Here is a 23,530-nt window from a genome sequence, read left to right on the forward strand (position 1 = left end):
GACTTGGGACCGGCTCCTTATGTCTTCAAGGTTTATCTGCAGTGGACCCTGTGAGGTAGACAGTGAGGAGAGACTGAGGCAGATCAGGGTAGGGAGGAGCTCTGAGTCCAGGACTTACTTCCTTATCTGGTGGAGGGAGAAGGGGTGGAGGTGAAACTGCTCAAGGGGGCTCAGCCAACTCAGAAAATGTCAGAATGGGCATCTCTGTTTGGGAGAGAAAATGATAGAACCACTGGGAGTGGATGTGGGAAAGTGTCAGGATCAATGTGACCCAGAAAGTCCCAACCTATGAGGGATTTGGGAATAAGAGGGAAAAAACTACAATAGAGACATCATAACTATCTTCCTCCTGTTCTGGCGGCTCCGGTTAGGTGAGGCATGCAACTCTTAATCAAAGAGTTGTGAGTTCAAGCCCCATGTTATGTGTGGATCCTACTTAAAACAAGAAGATCAAATTATCTTCCTCTTGAGATTGTTTTGAAATAGGTTGTAGAAGTTGGTTTTGTATTTTTTATGGTTAGTGACCTTTGTGAATGGATAACTATTCAAAACTTCATGTTGATTCATTTTTTAAATTAAGTTCAATTAGCCAACACATAGGTACATTTTTAGTTTTTGATGTAGTGTTCAGTGATTCATTAGTTGCGTAAAACACCCAGTGTTCACCACATCACATGCCCTCTTTAATGCCCATCACCCGGTTACCCCATCCCCGCACCCCAGCCCCTTCTGCAACCCTGAGTTTGTTTCCCAGAGTCCAGACTTTCTCATGGTTTGTCTCCCTCTCTGATTTCTTCCCATTCAGTTTTCCCTCCCTTCCCTTATGGTCCTCTGTGCTATTTCTTATACTCCACATATGAGTGAAACCATATATTTGTCTTTCTCTGCATCAATTCCTTTTTTTTTTTTTAAGACTTATTTATTTGAGAGAGAGCAGGAGTTGGGAGGTGGGGAAGAGGGAGAGAAACTCAAGCCAACCCCCTCTGTGCGCAGAGCCTGACTTGAGGCTCAATTTCACAACCCTGAGATCATGACCTGAGCCCAAATCAAGAGTCAGACCCTTAACTAACTGAGCCACCCAGGCATCCCTTCATGTTAATTCTCAGTATTATATAGGAATTCATCTGTTATCAAATGATACTATATTTATCATTTTATACCGTTGATAATTTTACAGGAATTCTTTGATGTTTCCAGGGAGATAAACAGAAGGCAAAAAATGCCTAATTGTTTCATTTCTAATTATTACTCTTTTATTTCTTCTTATACAGAATTTGGTGATATAAGGCACCTTTATTTATATCTCACTGTTTTTCGTCAAATATTTTTTTAGTAGGCTCCATGCCCAACATGGGGTTTGAACTCATGACCCTGAGATCAAGAGTCTCATGTCCTATTGACTGAGCCAGCCAGGCACCTTTAAATCTTAATGTTAAGGACAATTTCCCTAATCATTTCACATTAAGTCTAATGGTAGATATTTTGCTGATATGCTGTGTTTTTTTTTTAAAGATTTTATTTATTTATTTGACAGAGAGATGGAGAGCACAAGTAAGCAGAGCAGCAGGCAGAGGGAGAGAGAGAGAAGCAGGCTCTCTGCTGAGCTGGGAGACTGATGCGGGGCTCAACCCCAGGACCCTTGAATCATGACCTGAGCTGAAGGCACTTAACCAACTGAGCCACCCAGGCACCGCATGATATCCTGTTTTATTACAGAGGGATTTGGAAATACACTTAAGGGATGGGGAATTGCAGAAATTCCTCTGGTGTTTATTGTTAAAATTATAGAATTTATATTATTGGATTAAATAATATATTGTATTAGATAAAGAATTTCTCATGTTCTGAAGTAGTCCTGCATTATAATATTAACATTTCTTGATTCCTTACTATGTGCGAAGTTTTGTTTTAAGAGAGTCACAAATACTCAATATCATCCCAGTTAGATTTCCCAATAAACCAATGACATAATGATCTCCATTCTATGTGAGAGAAAATAAGTTACAGTGGGTTAAAAAAAATCTAGAAGTAATAGAAAGGAGCTTTCTAAACCTGTGCCTGACCACTTCGCTATAATGCATCTTTTTACCTAATAGAAAACCTCAATTAAATATTTCGTATGCTTTTACTCAATTCATCAACACTGTATTTAAGTACTTAATATATTTGTTGGAAATCATATTTGTTTTGTTATTGTCTTTCTTAGGTTGTGAGTTCTGTGGGAGTATATTTACTTTATTTCAGGAACTATATATTTCAGGAGTATATGTACTTCATTTCAGGGACTATCTCTATTGTTTGATGGGACAATTTGCTGTTTAACAGTTACCAAAAATATGTATGTATGTTAAATTGAAAAAAAAAAAGATGGTTCCCGATAACTTAATTGATCTACTCAAAACTCTCAGATCTATAAGTTTCTAAAGCATTTTACACAGCGCTCCCATTTCACCCTCAAGAATTACTGATATGCAGGTGCTACCATCCCCATTTCAAAAATGAAGAAATCGTGGCACAGAAAGGCAAGTAAAGTTGTGTAAAGTTGTACACCTACTTCCACACCTATGAAACGCAGAGACCCTTAGTCCATACCCTTTCTTATTCTAAAAGCTACAGAACCACTGAGAGGAACCACACCATATACTTTGCAAAACTGCATTAACTCCCAGGGCTAATTTTGAGTTCTGGGATGGGCAGTTTAATCCCCCCAAGTCATTAACACACTGCTTAGGACCTTCTCTGTCCCACAACATGTCCATGCAAGGGGGATGGCATTCCACCATCATTCCCACCAGGGAATGACATTCCTTGGGATCAATTCCTAGGGAGGAAAGTATATTAAAAAAAAAAAAAATCAAGCCTTATGACTCACCCAGTTGCTCAAAATGAGGATCCCTTTCCTTATACTCTCTTCAGTGAATCTTAACACCTTAAAGAATCATGTGCTTTATGCCAAACTTCTGTCTGGTGAGTATCAATTCCTGCTTATTGATTCCTTTTTCAGAATCTGGCCACACCCAGGGAATAAGGAAGCCTGTCCAAGCTCATCATCTCTGATATTTTAGGAGTGGAGCCCATTGAGTGAGAGACGCTCTGACTGCAAGTGTCTCAGCCCCCATCCTTTCCCAGGCTCCAGGATGGTGGTCTTGAGGATCATTGAGGTCCCAGGGATGGCAGCCCTCATGATGTCCTTGGTGATGCTGAGCTCCCCTTTGGTTCACAGCAGAGAGAGCCCAGGTAAGTGCAGAGCTGCTCCTCTTGGAGAACCCAGCTCAGGGAATGACCTTAGGGAGTTTTCCATGTGGGCCCAGTCCCTGAGAAAGACTTTGGGGCTCTGACATGGTACAGGCACTGCTATTCTCACCAGAGAGAGGAGATGAGGGTGTGCATGTAATGGGGACAATGGTACCTGGTGGTCTGGAGTGATTTTGGAGGGACAAGGTTCTCACAAAAGGGTCACCAAAGTGACATTTCAACATCCACCAAAGATCAGAAAGGGGAAATTAGGGTTAGTCTGCATTGTCCAAGATCTGAAGATCACCCTGTAGAATCAGCGCTCCAGGTAAGGGCCCCTTCCACAGAACCAGGCAGGAACTGTCACTGGAACCAGTGAGGAACCAATGATGGCCAGAGCAGCAGGGGAGGGTGATGAGGACAAGCTGTGGTTAAGACCAACAGGATACCAGTGCAGCTGATTGTCCCTCACATCAGGAATTGGATCAGGGCACATCAGGACAGGCCAGAGAAGAAGTCGGAAACAGGAAATGACCTCTTCTTCACCATGAAGAAGACCATTTGTGATAGAATGGTGAATTTGTTTATGTTAAAATTTCCCAACCTCCTCATCCCCATCCATAAGGCCAGCCCCACTTTCTCCTGAGGATCAGGTACTCTCAGGTTCCTTCCTTAATTTCCAGGGATAAAAGCATTTGAAACTCCCAAATTCATCTGCTCAAATTCTATCCCAATGTACTCATTTCTCAGGTAGAGAGAAGGGAAAATTTCAGACATTTCTAACTCGGATGGGCAGAGAGTTAGACAGGGCAGCTCAGCTGTGGGCTCATGCCTGCCATGAAAGAAAAAAATGGAGAAACGAGAGTCCTAGACAGCCAGAGGAACTGTGGAAGTAGCTGGTGAGATGGGACAGCGTCCCACAAGAGGTGACAGGAGAGGCAACTCTATTGTGGGGCCCAGGGACAGTAGTGCTGATATGAGTACATTGAAAACGGGGCTAGGGTATCCTTTGGAGTGAACAGCGAGAAGTGTGGTGTGGTAGGAGAGGTGGGATGAGATGGAGAACCCAGTGGATTCAGATTTAAGAAAAACGAATATAGTCTCATTACCTTGTGAGAGAGACTGCTATGGGGAGCAAGCAGGTGGACCAGGAGCTCTCTGCACAGTTTTGATGCTGAAGAACTCATTACTAAGTGAAATATGAGTCCTGGAAACTTGGACCCAATGGGTTGGGCATATTCCTCCAACTTCTTATGCCTCCAACTCCTCAAGATTTCTTCAACTTCCAACAGAGCAAAAATAAAAAGAGACAAAAGGGGAGATGCTGAAGTTGTTAAGAAAACACTAGTGACTATTGGGTCATGAAGAAAACTTTGGAGAAAGAAAGCATCCAACTCATGGATGAAACAGAACTGTAGCTCCAACAGCCACTTGAAACATTCCTTGTTCATGACATTTGCCACTCTGGCATTGAAGCCTTGGGACTCTAACCTATCATACACCTGGGAGGCAGAAGACACCTGGGGATTTAATCTACTGTTTAGTCCACTTCTTCTATCTCCCTTTCCCAAGTTAAAGATGATGTGGAAAGAAAGAAATTATCAATATTAAATTAATAAAAGCTCCTTTTCAAGCACTAATGTTGTGCCTCAAAGGGCAGCTCCATTTGAGCCATTCTGAATAAACTAGGGTTCGGTCCTTTGTGTTTCTCTTCGTCTCCACATAATTTAAGCCATCATAGCTTGACAAGGGGAAGGGCTTTAACCTCCAGTGACCAGGACCAGATACTATGCTCTAGGTTTTATTTATAACATTTTATTTAATTTTAACATAGTTCTTCAAGGTAAATAATAAAAATAATAGTAACATCCTTTTTTACAGGTGGAAATGGTGAGAGTCTAACTTAAAGTTGCTTTACTTGCCAGAATTAAAGCAAAAATAAACTACTGGGACTACAACAGAAGTTTTTTAAAAGTCCACTGCTTTGAAAAAAAAAAAATCAAAACCATTATTCAGAACTAACAGAACTGTATCCTCATTGAAAAACAGGTGGGGAAAACTCTCAGTGGAACAGGAAATGGAGTTCATTCAATGTGGGGGAGTAGAGCAGCAGTATCAGCAGTAGGCTGATGGAAGACAGAGAGCACAGACTCCAAAGTGGATGGGGCCAGGGGTTCAGAGGCTGAGGGGCAGAGCCCAGAGCAAGAACGGTTTGGTAGAGCTAAGAGAACTGAAGTGCTACTGTAGCACAGCCCTTGTAGTCTAAAGTTGTATAGGGCTCCCTGAGATTTGTGTGGTGCCTCTCTTCTTCCCTGAGCAACCAGTTGAGCAACTTCAAGTTGGGGCATGTGGAGCCCTAAGGAAGGACAAGGACTCTGATAAGACCACCCAGATCAACTCTTATCATCTCTGCAGAGACAGAGATGATGGTCAGACCCCCTCACACTTCTTCCTACTGTTTGGATGGCCTGTTAAGGCCCTTTGACAGCCACTCAGAAAGACTCCTGAGTGGAGGAAGGAGCTTCTTCTGGAGCTTGGGCTCCCAGAGCTCAGCCCTGAAATCACAGTGTGAGCCTTGTGTTGACCTGTTCTTCAAACATCCTTTACTTCTGCCACTGTGCAGCACTGTCCTCATTTCTGTGGTCTGGGCAGTTGTGTGATAAATTCATTCAGGACTTTCCATTTATGATACACTTTAAGTCACACAGAGAAGCTGCAACTTAAAGACTCCTTCAACAGCCAGCTGTAGAGCCCCAATTAGATTCCAGGCAGCCAGCAATTTATAATCAATTCTTTGCTGGTAGTATTACCTTGATAACAAAATCAGACAAAGACAACCCTAGAAAAGAAAACTGCAGGCCAATATTCATAATGAATATATATTCAAGATTCTCAAAAGAATACAAACAAACCAAATTCATATTAAAGGAATTATACACCATGACTAAGTGGGATTTATCCCTGGGATGCAAGCAAATTTGGACATAAGCAAATAAATAAATCGACGAGATACACCATGCTAACAAACGGAAAGAGAAAAACAATACATGATCATCTCAACAGACACAGAAAATGCAGTTGAGAAAGTTCAACATCCATTCATGATTAAACTCTCAACAAAAATGTAGAGGGACCTTAACCTCAACATAATAAAGGCCATAGATGAAAAGCCCACAGCCTATCTTATCAATGGGGGAAAACTGAGAGCTTTCCAAAATCTGGTTCAAGCCAAGGATGTCCACTCTTGCGTCCTCTTTTCAACGTAAGATAATCCTAGACAGAGCAATTAGACAAGAAAAAGACATAAAAGATATCCAAATCAGAAAAGAAGAAATAGAATTATCCCTGTTTGTGGATGACATGTTCAGGTAGACAGAAAACCTTTGAGACTCAACAAAAAAAAACTATTAAAACATACCATGAATCCAGTAAAAACAGAACAAATCCAGTAAACTTGCAGGATAGGAAATCAAAATACAAACATCAATCACCTTTCTATGCACAGACAAAGAACTATCCAAACTGAAGTTAAGAAAACAATCACACACACACACACACACACACACACACACACACAAACAATCACAAAAATAAAGAAAGAAAACAATCACACACAATAGCAACAAAAAGTATAAAATACTTAGGAATAAACTTAACCAAAGAAGTAAGAAGAAATGGAAATTACTGAAAATTTGGTAAAATAAATCAAAGAAGACACAGATAAATGAAGACATCCACGTTCATGGACTAGAAGAATGTTCATACAACCTAAAGTTACATACAGATTCTATGCCATCCCTTTCGAACCTCCAACGGGGTTCTTTACAAAAGTACAATGGGACAATTCTAAAAGTCGTTTGGAATTACAAAAGACCCTGAATGATCAAGACAATCTTGAGCAAGAAGAACACAGCATCACATTTCCTGATTTCAAAATGTATTACAGTGCTACAGTGATCAAAACACTATGATGCTGGCATAAATTCAGACATATAGGCAACAGTGGAATATAATAGACATCCAGAAATAAATCCATATATCTACAGTCAACTGATATTCAACAAGAGTGCCAAGAACGTACAATAAAGGAAAGACATTCTTCAATAAGTGATATTGAGAAAACTGGATATCCACATGCAGAATAATAAAATAGGACCCTATCTCATACCATATACTAAAATCAACTCAAAATTGATTAAATATTTATGTAAAATCCAAAATTATAAAACTCCTAGAAGAAAACATAAAGGAAAACCTTCTTGACACTGGTCTACACAATGATTTTTTTGGATACAACATCAAAAACACAAGCAACAAGCAAAAACAGAAAAACTGAAAAGCTTTTGCACAGAAAAGGAAACAATACAGTGAAAAGGCAACCTATGGAATGGGGAGAAAATATTTGCAAACCATGTATTCGAAATTCAGGAGCTCATGTAACTCAATAGAAAAAAAAAAATCCTGATTTAAAAAAACAGCAAAGGATCTGAATAGACATTTCTCCAAAGAAGACATACAGTGGTTAACATGTATATGAAGAAGTGCTCAACATTACTAATGAATTTACTAATTCACTTTACTAATTATCAACTTCATAATACAAATTAAAACCACAGTGAGGTATCATCTCACACCTGTTAGAATGGATAGAATCAAAAGGTGGAAGATTAATAATGCTAGGATGTGGCAAAAAGAGAACCAGATACAGCTGTGAGGATATAAGTTGGTGCAGCTACTATGGTAAACGGTATGGAGGTGCCTCAAAAAATTAAAAATAGGACTGCCATATGATCCAGCAATCTCGCTTCTGGGCATATATCCAGAAGAAATGAAATCTGGATTTTGAAAAGATACCAGCTCTTCTCTGTTCATTTCAGTACTATTCTCAAAACCAATATATGGACACAACTTAAATGTCCAAGAACAGATGAATGAATAAAGAAAATATGGTGTATATATACACAATGCAATACTCTTCAGCCTTTAAAAAGAAGGAAATCCTGACATTTGCAACAACATGGATAAACCTGTAGGACGTTATGTTCAGTGAAATGAGCCAGATGTAGAAAGACAAATACTGCATGATCTGACTTATATGTGAAATCTGAAATAGTCAAATTGATAGAAATGGTTACAGGAGCTGGAGGAGGTGAAAATAGGGAGATATTTTTCAAGGAGTACTACGTTTCAGTTATAGGTAAGTTCTGGAGAACCGTGTACAGCAGTGTGACTATAGTTGACAATATTATATTGTGTACTTGAACTCTTAGGTGGTCTCACCAAAGAAGGAGAAAAAAGGACAATTAGTAACTGTATGAGATGATGAATATATCGATTGACTTCAGAATATTTCACAATGTACACATATATCAGACCATCAGGTTTCACACCTTAAATATATATGATTTTATTGTCAAATATATGTCAGTAAAGCTGGAAACATGTTAAAAAACAAAACCAATTTTCTGCTTATTCTTTGATTTATAAGAATTTACTAAGGCGGGGCGCTTGGGTGGCTCAGTGGGTTAAGCCTCTGCCTTCGGCTCAGGTCAGGATCTCTGGGTCCTGGGATGGAGCCCCACGTCGAGCCCCACATCGGGCCCTCTGCTCAGCGGGGAGCCTGCTTCCTCCTCTCTCTCTGCCTGCCTCTCTGCCTACTTGTGATCTCTGTCTGTCAAATAAATAAATAAAATCTTAAAAAAAAAAGAATTTACTAAGGCTTAGGTTAGGTCCTGTATACAAATATGAATAAAAGAGAAACTTGCCTTAAAATGTTCAAGTGTAAAGAACAGGACAGGACATGGGGGAAAAATCAAATTGTCTGCGTGTCCCTAATGGGACCATTGTGATAAGATTCTAAAATACACAGAGAATGCACTCAACCCACTCTAGTGGGTTTCCTACATAGTTTTTGTTCTTAAGCATTCTTTCAAGATAGATATTTCTTGTGCCTATATTTTTAATATTTCTACTATAAAGTGTACAACCATTTGGTTTCATCTAATGGTTACATAACACTCCATGATCCAGGGCCATCTGGGTGGCTGACTCGGTTGAGCATCTGACTCTTGATCTCAGCTCAGGTCATGATCTCAAGGTCCTGAGCTCGAACCCCATGCCAGCTCCATGCTCAGCGGGGAGTCTGTCTGGGATCCTCTCTCCTTGCTCCTCTGCCCTCCTCCGTTCATGCTTTCTCTCTAAATAAATAAATAAAATCTTTAACAAAATATTCCATGGTACACATCGACAAGAGATTTTAGGTGTTTGCTGTCCCAGGTATGATCACACCAACTGATTCCTGCCAATTCCTCAGGGTCATAAATAATGCCACAGGCAGCCACAGCCCCTACTTGTTCCTTTATGGACCTGTGTGGACATTCTAGACCTCTAACAAGTTGTGGGAGTGCTGAGTCATATGGCATACATCTCTTCAAGTTGACCAAGTGTCCTTCTAGCCATGGGAGGGTGGGCGGCTACACTCCATATGATGCTTTCTCCACACCGCCAAGCACCAACATGGACCTATCCAGACGCTAACTGTTCCGCGTCTAACAGATCTCAGTCTCATTACTTTCTGAAGTTTCTTCCCACGGGTGAGCTGCAGTCTGCCTTGCAAGTTTCCTCTCCTATAAATTCCCATTCCCACTCCTTACCCAGTTCCCTATCACTGTATAGTGTATTTCTATTCTGTCTCTTAACTTCTTAGTGGTGCCCTTTGCATAGTTCTTTGTGATTTTATGTTTGCTTAAGAAATGCTTCCTCACCCCCATATTCATTATTATATTCCCCTATACATTCTTTTTGTTTAAAGGTTTTATTTATTTATTTATTTATTTCGCGGGGTGGGGGCAGGGGGAGGGGCAGCCAGAGGCTGAGGGAGAATCAGGCTCCCACCCCCACACAGCGGGGAGCGTGATAGGGGACTTGATCCCCGATTCTGGCATCAGGGCCTGAGCCACCCAGGCGCCCCTCTCCCAGACATTCTTCCATTCACCTCCTGGTTTACTCCCCGCAGATCTTTACGTCTACCAGAGGCGGAGCACCTGCTTGGAGTTAAACGGGACGCACCGCTTCCTGGAGCAATACACCTACAACCGAGAGTTGTTCGTCCAGTTCGACAGCGCCGCGGGGGTGTTTGTCCCCGAGTCCGAGCTGGGCCGCATAATTGCCAGGAACTGGAACATCCAGAGGGAGTTCCTGTACCTGAGACGGAGCGCCGTGGACTCCGTGTGCAAGCACAACTTCGACCTGGACGAGGGTTTCACGCTGAAGCGCCGAGGTGACAGGGCGGGTCTGAAGCAGCCACTCTGCACGGGGTGGACTTGGGCAGCAGAGGCGGGAGCGGCCGACGGGACCGGGAGTCCACAAGGAGCCCAGGGGCCAGGCCAGCGCGGCAAGGGGCCAGACTACCCCGCTGGGCAGACAGGAAAGAGCCAGCAGCATTGGGTTTGCGGATTTTGCCACAACCCTTTTTTTTTTCCTGGTAGAGGAAGCCCGGAGACAGGTTAAAATCAAGAACAGATCAAGCTGGGGCACCTGGGTGGCTCAGTGGGTTAAGCCTCTGCCTTCAGCTTGGGTCATGGTCTCAGGGTTCTGGGATCAAGTCCTGCATTGGGCTCTCTGCTCAGCAGGGAGCCTGCTTCCTCCTCTCTCTCTGCCTACTTGTGATCTCTATCTGTCAAATAAATAAAGAAATAATCTAAAAATTTTTTTAAAAACCAACAACAGACCAAGCTACTTTATTTCTTCTCCCAGCTATCTATCTATCTATCTATCATCTATCAGAGAGAAAGAGAGTTCAAGCACAAGCAGGGGGAGAGGCAGGGCAGAGGGAGAAGAAGGCTCTGCACCCAGCAAGGAGTCCTATGTGGACTTGATCCCAGGGTTCATGAAGAACATGAAGGCAGCCTAGGGTAGATGCTTAACCAACTAAGCCACCCAGGCATCCCATTTTCTCCTCTTCTTTTTAAGGAGAATATCAGACTGCTAGATCAGAGGAAATCTAGGGGCTGAATATATTCTGATTCCAAGATAATATCTGGCAGGATTATACACCTTTTTGAACAAGATGAGAAAAATGTAAATTCAGGTAGCCTCATTACTGGTCCAATATTTCTGCTCAAAGAATATTAGTCACTGTCAACCTACATTTCTGGCAGAAGTGTTCTAGAGCACCAACTGACCCTCTCCTGTTCTTCTTTGCTCTTGCATTATTGGGTATGACAAGGTCATTCTTAGAACATTTGTATGTTTTATTCCTTTTTTCTACTGGGTTCCCCATCTCCTGCCTCTAAGTAGCTTATTAGGGGATAGGAGTGATCTTTAACATCTGAGAAGTCTGTTTGGCAAGAAAGCCGCTCAATGCACTGCATTGGCTGTCTCAGCTGTCCTAATAAGAGTCTTTTCCCCTCCCAGTCCAGCCTCAAGTGCACGTTTCCCCCTCTAAGAAGGGGCACCCGCAGCACCACAACCTGCTTGTTTGCCACGTGTCAGATTTCTACCCAGGCCACATTCAAGTCCACTGGTTCTTGAATGGCCAGGAGGAAACAGCTGGGGTTTTATCCACCAACTTGATGCATAACGGAGACTGGACATTCCAGATCCTGGTGATGCTGGAAATGACCCCCCAGCAGGGAGACGTTTACAGCTGCCAAGTGGAGCACCCCAGCCTGGACAGTCCTGTCACCGTGGAGTGGAGTGAGTTACTCCCTGATGACTCTCCAGGCCCCAGGCTCAGAGGTCCACTCATTTTGTCTTGTGTCACTGCACAACGCTACCCTGTGATCCTCAGCAACCTAACGGGCCTCAGCCTTGGCTGGGAGCAGGGAAGATCTGGCAGTCCTCATACATATTTATCCTGCCCCGTCAGGAGGCGGGGGGGGGGGGGGGGAACATCTAAGGAATCTCTCTGTGTCAAAAAACAAACAAACAGACAAACAAACAAACAAAACAGAAAGGCAGTCACCTTCATGACTGGTCCTCAGACATGGAAATGCCTCTCCCTTCAGCCTCCCTTCAGTCCCTTAAGCTTGGACTTAATGCCTGACCTCAAACCAGCATTTCCTCCTGTGGAAGCCAGAACTCTGAGGCCCCAAACTTTAGAGTGCTTTCCACACCTACTCCTTCTCCATAGTGACTCCGCACTTGGCCTTCTCCCCTTCCTTTTCCCTCCGTGGCAGATTAGATCAGGCTCCTGGTGTCAGACAGGGCCCTGGGGTGGATGCACATGGAGGCGGGGAGTCACCCTGACTTCTGTTCTCCCCAGGGCTACAAGCTGATTCTGCCCGGAGCAAGATGCTGGCTGGAGTCGGAGGCTTGGTGCTAGGATTCATTGCCCTCGGAATGAGCTTCATCCTCCGTTTTCGAAGCCAGAGAGGTAAGAAACTTCTGGAAAGTGGTTGATACTGTCTTTCCACTGTGTCACTATTCTTCAGTAGGGACGTTTTCACAGAAAAGAAAAACAACAGAGCAAAAGAGGCCACTGAAATCAGACTCTGATGAGGCAAAGACAGCCCTGTAGGGAGGAAGGCGCGTAGCCGTAGCCCGAGATCGGGTCCAGTAAGACAGGGCGCCAGATAGCCTGTTCTTCAGGGTGTTCTCTTGGGTCTGGGGACTCACACCTGCAGAGCGGGCCCTGCTTTCATTCCCAGTGACATGGGGACGCCGGTGGAAATGTTCAGATAACTTTCCAAGATGTCATTGCTCCTTACTCTCCCAATGACCAATCCATCTTCCCTTTCACTCTCATTTCAGGATGACAGGAACCTCAGCCAACAGGTGGTATTTCTGCTCCCTTTTTCTTTCTTGGATATAATTCATTTCATTGCAACACGAGATTGGGAGCATTCATGAGTGTGCTGTGTTCAGTCAGGATAGATCACAGGACGTGCCCGGACAATAGGAGAAACTCTGAGGCTGCTCCTTTCTCTCAAATTGAGCCCAAATGCCCCCAACTCTTGTTCCTATTTTCCTCTTTAAGTGGGTGTGGCTACAGAGCGTGACTTTGCCCCACTGCTGAAGGAACTCTAGAAACTCTTTACCATTTTTCATTAAGTCAACATTTAACCTCTTGCTATAATTTTTTTCTCCCCTGGGACTCTAGACAGAAAGGAATTGTAGACTTTAAGCTTGGATTGTTTTAAATTCTTCTTCTGGGGCACCTGAGAGTCTCACTTGGTTAAGCATCTACCTTTGGCTCAGGTCATGATCTCGGGGTCCTGGGCTCAAGACCCGCATTAGGCTCCCGCCTAGTGGGGAGCCTCCTTTTCCCTCTCACTCTGTTCCTCCCCCTCCCCACCACTTGTGCTTTCTCTCAAATAAATAAATAAAATCTTTAAAAGTAAATATAAATAAATGAATAATTATTCTTCTTCCTCTTTTCCTCCTCTTCCTCCTCCTTCTTTTTCTTCACAGGGCTCCTGAACTGATCTCAGACATCACATGTAGCCTTGGAAAAAGCAGTTCTGATATTCCTGTTGTGCAGCAACCTCCCACATCCAGAAAGGACATAATGGCTAAATTGTGCTCCCTTAGGCCATTTTCTGAGTCTCTGCATTTTATTTCAACATACTTTCTCTTTCTCAAGTTCTTCCAGTCTATAGAGTGACCTTTCATGAGGAACATAAACCATCTAAACCGAGTGTTGTTTTTCTTTTTTTTTTTGAGAGGAAATAGATGGTCATGGGCCATGCTTACGGTTGAAGGGTTTGGTGATCACTGGACAAGTCACTGTTGTTTTATCTAGTCATGGAAAAATAAACTTCTTGATGGTGATCAGTTCTCCCTATTGAGCCGGAGGCCAACTGATAGTGGACCCCCTAAAATTTGCTTTATACCATTGTAGATGACCAAGTTCATGCTGCATTCTTACCAGTGAAGGGTGGAAATTCCCCTAGAAATTCCATGTGGAAAAGACACTGAGCTTGGACTTGACATTCATACAGGACTGATAAAGTGATAAAGTATGTCAGTCACTAAGAATATGCTTTCCAAGTATAAAAACCAACAGAAGATCAGAATTGTATATACAGGTGTAATATGTTAATATTTATAGTTCTTTTTTAATACTATTCACATCGAGGCATAAAAACAGACTTGCCCCATGACTCTCTGTTTATCAGATCACCCGAATTTCTTTCCCTTCCTGAGTCAGGAAATATATCTCCAGTTCCCAAAGGGCCAAAGACAAGTGTATACCAGATTTTTAAAAAATTTTTTATTGTTTTATTTTAGTCACCATACAGTACATCATTAATTTTTGATGTAGTGTTCCATGATTCATTGTTTGCATATAATACCTGCTCCATGCAATCCATGCCTTCCTTAATACCCACCTACAGGTTCATCTCCCTCCCCTCTAAAACCCTCAGTTTGTTTCCCAGAGTCCACAGTCTCCCATGGTTCATTTCTCACTTCGATTTCCTCCCCTTCATTTTTCCCTTCTCCTAATGTCCTCCATGTTATTCCTTATGTTCCACAAATAAATGAAACCTTGTGACAACTGACTTTCTCTGCTTGCTTATTTCACTCAACATAATGTCCTCCAGTCCCACCCATGTTGATGCAAAATTTGGGTATTCATCCTTTCTGGGGGCTGAGTAATATTCTATTGTGTATATGGACCACATATTCTTTATCCGTTCGTCTGTTGAAGGGAATCTTGGCTCTTTCTACATTTTGGCTATTGTGGCCATTGCTGCTATGAACATTGGGGTGCATACTGGGGTGGCCCTTCTTTTCACCACATCTGTATTTTTGAGGTAAATACCCTGTAGTGCAATTGATGGGTCATAGTGTATACCAGATTTTTTTCAGACATGCGTCTGCTTTTAGAATACACTTTATTATGATTTTTATAAATCTTTTTAATTAACATTTCAGACCAAGACAGAAATCATATTTGTTTCCATCATTTCATGGTATGTAATGCCCCTAAGCCCAAATTTCATATAATAGTAATCAGGAAAACTTCTAATTCCTGTAACATTTACAGATTAGGATCATTTCTCAAAAATGATGGGCCTGGGACGCCTGGGTGGCTCAGTGGGTTAAGCCGCTGCCTTCAGCTCAGGTCATGATCTCAGGGTCCCGGGAGCGAGTCCCACATCGGGCTCTCTGCTCAGCAGGGAGCCTGCTTCCCTCTCTCTCTCTCTCTGCCTGCCTCTCTGTCTACTTGTGATCTCTCTCTGTCAAATAAATAAATAAAATATTTTTAAAAAAATGATGGGCCTTACCCAAGCTTAAAGAGCTTTCCTTTCTTCACTGACCTTCTTCCCTGTGACTACTTAAAGCCAGTTTGACCCAATATCATCATAAACTATAACCTTCAGTCAGTTTTTGGTGATTTTAAATAAAGGGCTGTGTCAGGGGTCCTCAAGACCAGCCAGATTAGGTGGTTCACTAGGAGGAATCATGTAGTTGTACTCATGGCTGTGATTTATTACCGCAAAGGTCTATAAAGCAAAGTCAAGGAAAAAGCACATGGGGCAAAGCCCAGAAAAACCAGGTGTAAGCTTCCAGAACTCGTCTCCTATTGGAGCCACAGGAAACACTTAATTTCTCCAGCCACAAGTTGTGATCACACGTGTGAAATATTGTCTGCCAGAAAAGCTCAGCACTCAGGATTTTTACTGGAGCCTGGTCATGTAGGCACCATCTGCCAGCACATACCCAAATTCCAGACTTGCAGAAGGAAAGCAGGTGTTCAGCATAAACCATATTTTTGTACAGTTTAGGTACAATTTAAGCATATTCTTATCAGGTCTGAAAATGGTGGGAACCCTTTGAAAAATCCAAATTCCCAGATGCCAGGCAGGGGCCAACTTTGTAAGCAGGCCAAAAGGATGGTAGACCTGCTACGTTACTTCTTTTCCGCACAGAGGCAAACCACTCATTTGGCTGACAACTTTCAAAATAACATGAGTATCCATTTTTATCCAAAAAAGACATATGTTGATACAGAAAACACCCTAAAGACTAGGTTTCTGGAAACATGGGTTATTGCAGAAGACATAGAGCTAAATTCATATAATTATATTTAATTATTATTATGTGAAATTACTATTACAAATGTTTTATGAATCCTATTAGCATTTAAGTAGGCTTTTTTAAAAAGTTATCCCTATGCCCAACAGGGGACTTGAACTCACAACCCTGAGACCAAGAGCGACTGAGCCAGCCATGCCCTTGGATTAAAGAGTTTTTGAAAAGCTGAAGTACAAACAAAGGATGCAGATGAAAGTATTCTGTTCTTTGAAGTTTTTGGTTTCTACTCAATGCCAGATATAGTAGCCTACCTCTCAGTGCTCCAGATGAGAAAGTTAAGTTGTAATTCGTATGTCCACTGTTCATCATCTTGGAAAAAGAGAGAGGCAATCCACTTAGTTTCCAAAGAATTTCACATCTGAGAAGCTTGACTATGAATGAGCCTCACATTGCCTGCACTGCCTTCACTTCACGGGACTTCACTTTTTGGGATTTTGATAAAAAACAAGCCTTGCCAGAGAGGTCTGACAAGCCAGCATTTATAATGCCTAAGAGTTAATTTAATATTATCTGGAGTCATAATTAAAAGGAACTTGGTTTAAGTTCCTTAAGTTCCTTTAAGCCTCTGCCTTCAGCTCATGATCCTAGGGTCCTGGGATCGAGCCCCACATGGGGTTCTCTGCTCTGCAGGGAGCCTGCTTCCTCCTCTCTCTCTCTCCCTCTCTGTCTGCCTCTCTGCTTACTTGTGACCTCTGTGAAATAAATAAATAAAATCTTTTAAAAAATAAATTAAAATTAAAAAACAAAAACAAAAACATTTGCCTGTTATCTTAGAGTCCTTATAAAACAGAACCAATACATTAATTTAGGGTTTGACAAGAAGAGAGTCTCCCTGATCTTCTGTTTGGTTAAAAATTCCTCCTAACATGGTGTCATCTGAGGACAGTCCGAAAGCTGTGCGTTAACTCAGAATTCTAACCACTGAGTCCTGTTTTGAAGCTTGTCCTCTTGAGGGTAGAGGATTGCCATGTGGAAACATAATAGGGAAATTTCTTTTTCATAACACATAAATTACTTAGTACTTCTGTCCTTTTCTTTTTTTTTAATCTAGAGCGATGCTTTATTTGAAATAGTTCTTCTGAGCTTAAGGTTTCTCTCTTAAAAAAAAAAAACCACACACAAAAACAAAAAACTGTTTTAATCAGGATCCACACCCAACAGGGGGCTTGAACTCACAACCCTAAGATCACAGGTCCCACGTTCTACCTGCTGAGCTTCTGCCACTGACCTAACTGGCCAGGCACCACAATGTTCTTTCTTGCATCCAATGAGTGAGAACTCAAAGCAGGGAGAGGGGAAAAGAGGAGAAACGTACTTATCAGTTTGAAAGTCACAGTTTATCTTTCTACAATTAAACTAAGAGGAAAAAAGTGAAGAACCCACTGGTAGTAGGAAGAAACAAGAGTCTTCTAGGGCCTGGCGTTTGATGAGGTAGATACTCAGTTACTGTGCATTTCCGTTGCTTTTCTACCGCAGCGAATTCGGCAGAGCCAAGGAAACATGCATGCCCGAGGCCAGGTTACTCTTCTTTTCCAGAACCCCTAACTGTATTGCTGGCAGGGTTGTTGTTGTCACAGTAGTTGGCTGTCCCCAGGACAAGTGGGGTGCTGGTCTGTTGCTACAGATCTTTATCCCAGCCTTCATCACAAGGAGGGGGGCACTGCCATGTGCGCACAGCCAGAGTCTCTTGTCCAAGGCTCCTGATTTGGTTGACAACATTCTGCTCAGTACAGTTTTTATCATCACAGCTTGAGATACGATGACTGATTCTGGCCGGGGAACCTGGTGAGCACTGAAGTGGCGAGCACTGACGGAACAAGCAACCAATTTACAACACCGGCATGACTCTTTCCGTACTCGATAAAATGGTGAGGAAACCTGCAGCTCTGGTGGGTTTTATTGTAGGGGCATTGTATTAGCTTTTCAGGCTCCACGGCTCGGTGTAAGCTTCTTCCCTGTAGGAAATGAAGGAGATGAATCCAAGTGCTGGGTGGACAGGCCCACCCCCACCCCGCAGTCACCTTCTCTCCCCGGCTACACTCACTTCCGGCTCCTGTTGTCAGGGGGTTATCCTTTCCTTCGTTATTGAACAACTGTAGGAATTAAAATTGTAGGGTATTGTTAATGCTCATGAGAAAATTCTCAGTTTTTTGAAGAAGCAGCACTGCAAGGATCTGAATTTTAAATGGCCTCGGAAGCTCGAGAATATGAAGAAGGATCCCATCACCACCTAGTGGCCGAGAGTGGAATCTACACTTGGAACAAGAAGCAAGGGCATTTGTCCATTTGGGAATACTCCAACATTTTTAACAAAAAAAAAAAAAAAAAAAGAGAGAGAGAGAGAGAAAAAGTTAGGCATACAAAAGCCAAAACAAATATGGCCAAATGTTGAGGCTTTGGTAGCGCGGTGCTTCTGCGGTTTGGCTATGCCTTTAACAGCAGCCGTGAAAATATGCTAGTCATGGCTCTGTCACTAAACAAACCCTAATTATATTTTTACATAACTGAATCTAAAGAGAACATACCAACAGAAGGAAACCCTTCAGCGTCAACTTTGGAAAGAAGGACTACATAACTAGAGACTGCTAGTAGCTGGAGAGTGAATGCGATCACCCGGAAACAGAGCATCGCTGTCCAATAGAACTATTCCGCAATGGTGGAAATGTTCTGTGTCTGAGCAGTCCGATAAAGTAGCCACATGCTAATGGCCCATGCAACTAAGGAGGTGAAATCTTCATTTAATTTTAAAATATTTAAATTCAAATTGTCAAAGCCACCTGTGACTAGTAGCTACCATACTGGGGCGCAGAGTAGAGCTTACAATCTTTCTCTAAAAATATGTAGGCCCTCTCTTAGTAGCTTTCAGTGGAGGCAGAACCATCCCATGGTGAAACTGCTAGAGAACTGAAACGTGAAAAAGAATGACACAAGCTGGGGCGCCTGGGTGGCTCAGTGGGTTAAGCTGCTGCCTTCGGCTGGGGTCATGATCTCAGGGTCCTGGGATCGAGTCCCGCATCGGGCTCTCTGCTCAGCAGGGAGCCTGCTTCCCTCTCTCTCGCTGCCTGCCTCTCCATCTACTTGTGATTTCTCTCTGTCAAATAAATAAAATCTTTAAAAAAAAAAAAAAGAATGACACAAGCAAGGGAAGGTAGAAAGAAAGAGTCTTGTCTGGTCACAGCTCATTAGACTTGAGGATATCAAATCTCAAAGACATAACAGGCCCACTAGCAAGTTAATAAAATTACAAAAGAAGTTAAGGAAGCACGAACAGTCCAATTCTACCACATACAGATGCTTCAACCATAGAAATAATCTTGGCAAACTTCCAACTCACATAGTTGAAAACCGCTGGGAACCAAGCCAAAGGAAATCACAAAGACAAAGAGCTCATAAACTTTATGAACACATTTTTCCTGGTACATACAAAAAGGGGGGCACTTCAACACACCTCCTTCATTCGCCCTGTGAGTTTAAAGAGTTTTACCCTAAAGATCAAGCCAGATCCTCTTGTAGGACAGCACAAATAGCCCCCAAAGTCTGTCCCTCTAGACCTGTTGCAGTGGTAGATCTGTCTGGAGACGCTGTAGACTCTATTAAAAAACTTTGGAACAAAAAAAATATCCCAGAATTCTAGGAACCTTGGGATACAGGATCAACAGCAACTATCAATCAGGAAAACCTAGTCTAATATGAGGGCTATTTTGAATATTGGGGCATGTGGAAGGGAAACTATATATAAGGCGAGATCAGCTGAGATAACATTAAAGGGGTTTACAAGAAACCAAAAAAGTTCCAGTGGTGATTTCGCCAGTCCCCAGGTATGTTATTTGAATTCACTAATGCAATTCTGGAAATTGGAAAAGCTACCACTTTGAACCTCTGGAATTCTACTTCCCCGGGGGGTGGGGGGAGAGGTAATATGAAAATGTCAAGTCTCTAGGAGAATATGCAAAATAACAATTATGATCAAATAATTGGAGAACCTGGAGATACCCATCCCACCAATAGAACTCACTGGCAGTCAAAAGGTAGGTGCATCTTGGAAGTTACAGCAATATTAGGAAGATTCGCTAATCCTTAAGTAGTACTTACTAAGTGCCAGGGACTGTTCCAAGTACATATATTTAACTCATCTAGTTGTAATATATAGAGATGTGTGATGTTAGCACTGTACTTGATATCATTTCCTCAGTAAAGGATCTTCCAAAATCAATCCTTGGTTAGTATACGTGCATCCATTTGGCTGGTGTATTCTTTTTAATACCAATAAATTATGTTCACCACCACAGTTTGCTTTCACTCGGCTGCCCTAACAAGCCACATTGACTGTATCACCAATATAAATTCTTCCACCCTGAGGCATAATCCAATAAAAACAGAATTTAAACAGCTGACCTAATGGGTGATGGGAGTTAAAGAGGGCACGCATTGTGATGAGCGCTGGGTATTATATGTAAGCGATGAATCACTGAATTCCCCTCCAGAAACCAAATTTGCACTGTATGTTAACTAAAATTAAAAATATATATATGCAATAAACAGATGACCTAAATCCAATTCAAGTATTAAAATTGCTCATTACAATAATGACACATTAACCAGGGGTTACAATTGGGCCTGTGAAGAACTTTTTTGTTGGGAAGGCATATCCTTTTTCTTGATCATTGTGGTGATTACACAATGCATGTTTGTCAAAACTTCTGAACAATTCAGCAAAGAAGGATAAATTTTACTGTGTGTAAATTATATCTCTGTAACACCGATTTTTTAAAAGTACTGCACCCAAAACCTGTCTTCCCTTATTGACTTAATGATTAACTTAATGATTAAAGTAAACTTTTGGGAAAAAATTTTTTTCCCAAAATCAGGTAAAAGCCTTTGCCCTTGAAACTCCTTACCTGAGAAAGGAGAACAGGAATCAATTGGTATGTTTGAATTCTGAAAACTGCATATCCACATCCATACTAAACTTGGGTCTCTTCACCAATTAGCAAAAATGGATCCAAATTTAGAAGCTCCTTAAACAGCAAGATGCTTTCGAGCCATGCTAATACAGTAACCACTAGCCCACTAGTAGCCACATGTGGCTAGATTAATTAAAATTAAATAAAATTAAAAGTAAAGTTCCTTAGGGGCGCTAACCACATTTCAAGTGCTCAATAGCCATCTGGGGCTACTGGCCACCATATTGGACTGCACAGATGTAGAACAGTTCCATTATTCTATAAAGTTGTATTGGATAATATTGCTTTATGGGCTAAACAGGTATACTGATCCCTGGAGTTTAATGATTTGAGTAAGACATACATAACTATATGGCATATATCTCTGAGAATTCAACTGGCTGGCATTGTTAACAAATTAAATCATTTTAAAAGGATGTATTAAATTAAAATTAAATCATCTTGTAAGGTTGCATACTGTAGCTATTCTACTGATGTTCCAGTAGGACAATGACCTCAAGATACTCAGACACCGGCCTAGCAACAGGGGCAACTCATGGCAGAGTCATGGAGGAAAGCGTGTTTCTCTAAGTGCATCCAAAAAGGCCTCCAAAAATTTAAGAAATTCCCAGTAGGAGGTGTGCCAGGAAAACCAAATAAGCAGACTATTTGTTTTTAATCTTCTGCTTAATGCTTTGCCTTGAACTGTTGGCCTTTAAGCCACCATTCATAGATAGATGACCTTGGAATGCTCCTCCCTCCATTAAGGCAAAAAACTGTGGTTTTATACAAATGATTTTTATGGAAATTATAAGACCATTTTATTGGTAAAAACCACTGCACAATTCCCCATTTTTGGATCTTACTTCAGAAATTTTTTAGAGACATGGCATGACAGAAAATACTAATTTTATCACCAATATCCATAATCTCTGATTGTTAAATAGAATTTTCCATTTCACAAGGTCACACGGACTTCCAGAATAAGTACTGGTTTCCCATCCTCCTCTCCGGTTATGTACGGTCACACACAAATTCTGTCCAATGAGCTGTATGCAGAACTGCTGTGTGCAACTTCTAGAAAGTGCCCTTATAAAAAGGGAGATGGGTCCTTCTTCCCCCTTCCCCCTTTCTGTTGATTGGAATGTAGACAAGAAAGCCGGAACTCAGGCAGTCATACTGGACTTGAACAGGAAGAGCCATGTTGAGGCTGGTGGGAAAAGATAGAAGGAATCTGAACCCTGACACTGTTAAAGATCCTATCAGACCTGGGGTGTCATGAAAAAAAAAAAAAAAAGAAAGAAAGAAAGAGAAGTCTGTCTTGGTTAAGCCACTATTGCATTCAGAATTTTCTGTTTCTCCCAGCTCAACCTAATCCTATGCAATATATATAGCATCTCTGGTTCTCAGCCAAAATGTAACAAGAGTAGACTCAATGAAATACAAAATGGAGCTCCCGGGGTGCTCCCCACCCTCAGGCGTCAGATAGATATGGACTGGCTTCCTCCTGTCCTGGCACAGGCAGGGCTTTCAGTGACCACTGGCTCACAAGCTATTTATCTTTTGTTTTTTAATTTTATTTATTCATTTGACAAAGATTACAAGTAGACGGAGAGGCAGGCAAAGAGAGAGAGAAGGAAGCAGGCTCCCTGCTGAGCAGAGAGGCCCATGTGGGGCTCGATCCCAGGACCCTGGGAACATGACCTGAGCTGAAGGCAGAGGCTTTAACCCACTGAGCCACCCAGGCACCCCACAAGCTATTTATCTTCTATGTCACCACACCTCACATGGCGCCTTGTCCGACATCACACGCCTCCATGGGGCTTGTTAGTAAGGAGCAAATGTGGTTCTATGAGCCCCAGAAACGGGATGGGGGAGGATCCCAGGCACTGGGCATGTGGTGAGTGTGGGGCCATCTCGGATGATTTCAGACCTGGCATAGACTTATTTGTAGTAATAAGTCAATATCACACCTCAGTGGCAGTTACGCTTTTCAGTTTCCAGTGTTCAGTCGACATGGGTGGGATACAAGACTTAGGATCTCCAAAATACTTGCAATAAGATGAAGTTCGTCTTTTTTTAAAAATTAATTAATTAATTAATTAATTAGACACAGAGAGAGAGCATAAGTAGGCCAAGGCGGGGGGGGGGGGCGGGAAACAAGCTCCCAGCTGAGCAGAGAGCACAATGTGGGGCTCGATTCCAGGACCCTGAGATCATGATCTGAGCCGAAGGCAGAGGCTTAACCCACTGAGCCACCCAGGCTCCCCTGAAGTTGCTCTTTAAAGACCCAGTATTCAGTATTGGGT

General features: G+C 42.2%; 1 protein-coding gene and 1 pseudogene across 1 annotated transcript; one reads left to right on the plus strand and one right to left on the minus strand.

Moving 5' to 3' along the window:
• Positions 1-3,137: 3,137 nt before the first annotated feature.
• LOC132017866 (HLA class II histocompatibility antigen, DP beta 1 chain-like) lies at positions 3,138-14,727 on the plus strand. The gene is made up of 5 exons (XM_059399983.1): positions 3,138-3,237; positions 10,250-10,513; positions 11,650-11,931; positions 12,500-12,610; positions 13,648-14,727. The coding sequence occupies exons 1-5, from the start codon at positions 3,138-3,140 to the stop codon at positions 13,659-13,661; spliced, it is 771 nt and encodes a 256-aa protein (XP_059255966.1). The 3' UTR covers positions 13,662-14,727.
• A 2,751-nt stretch (positions 14,728-17,478) lies between these two features.
• On the minus strand, positions 17,479-23,027 carry LOC132018597 (gametocyte-specific factor 1-like; annotated as a pseudogene).
• Between the last annotated feature and the right edge of the window lie 503 nt (positions 23,028-23,530).

Source organism: Mustela nigripes, chromosome 5 (genome assembly GCF_022355385.1).
Source record: "Mustela nigripes isolate SB6536 chromosome 5, MUSNIG.SB6536, whole genome shotgun sequence".
Classification (NCBI taxonomy): domain Eukaryota; kingdom Metazoa; phylum Chordata; class Mammalia; order Carnivora; family Mustelidae; genus Mustela; species Mustela nigripes.

Excerpts from the sequence above, each read along its gene's own strand:
- LOC132017866 (XM_059399983.1), top strand. The coding sequence starts at position 3,138 with ATGGTGGTCTTGAGGATCATTGAGGTCCCAGGGATGGCAGCCCTCATG. Across the intron at positions 3,238-10,249 it reads TCACAGCAGAGAGAGCCCAG|ATCTTTACGTCTACCAGAGG; the intron begins GTAAGTGCAGAG and ends TACTCCCCGCAG. Across the intron at positions 10,514-11,649 it reads TTTCACGCTGAAGCGCCGAG|TCCAGCCTCAAGTGCACGTT; the intron begins GTGACAGGGCGG and ends TTCCCCTCCCAG.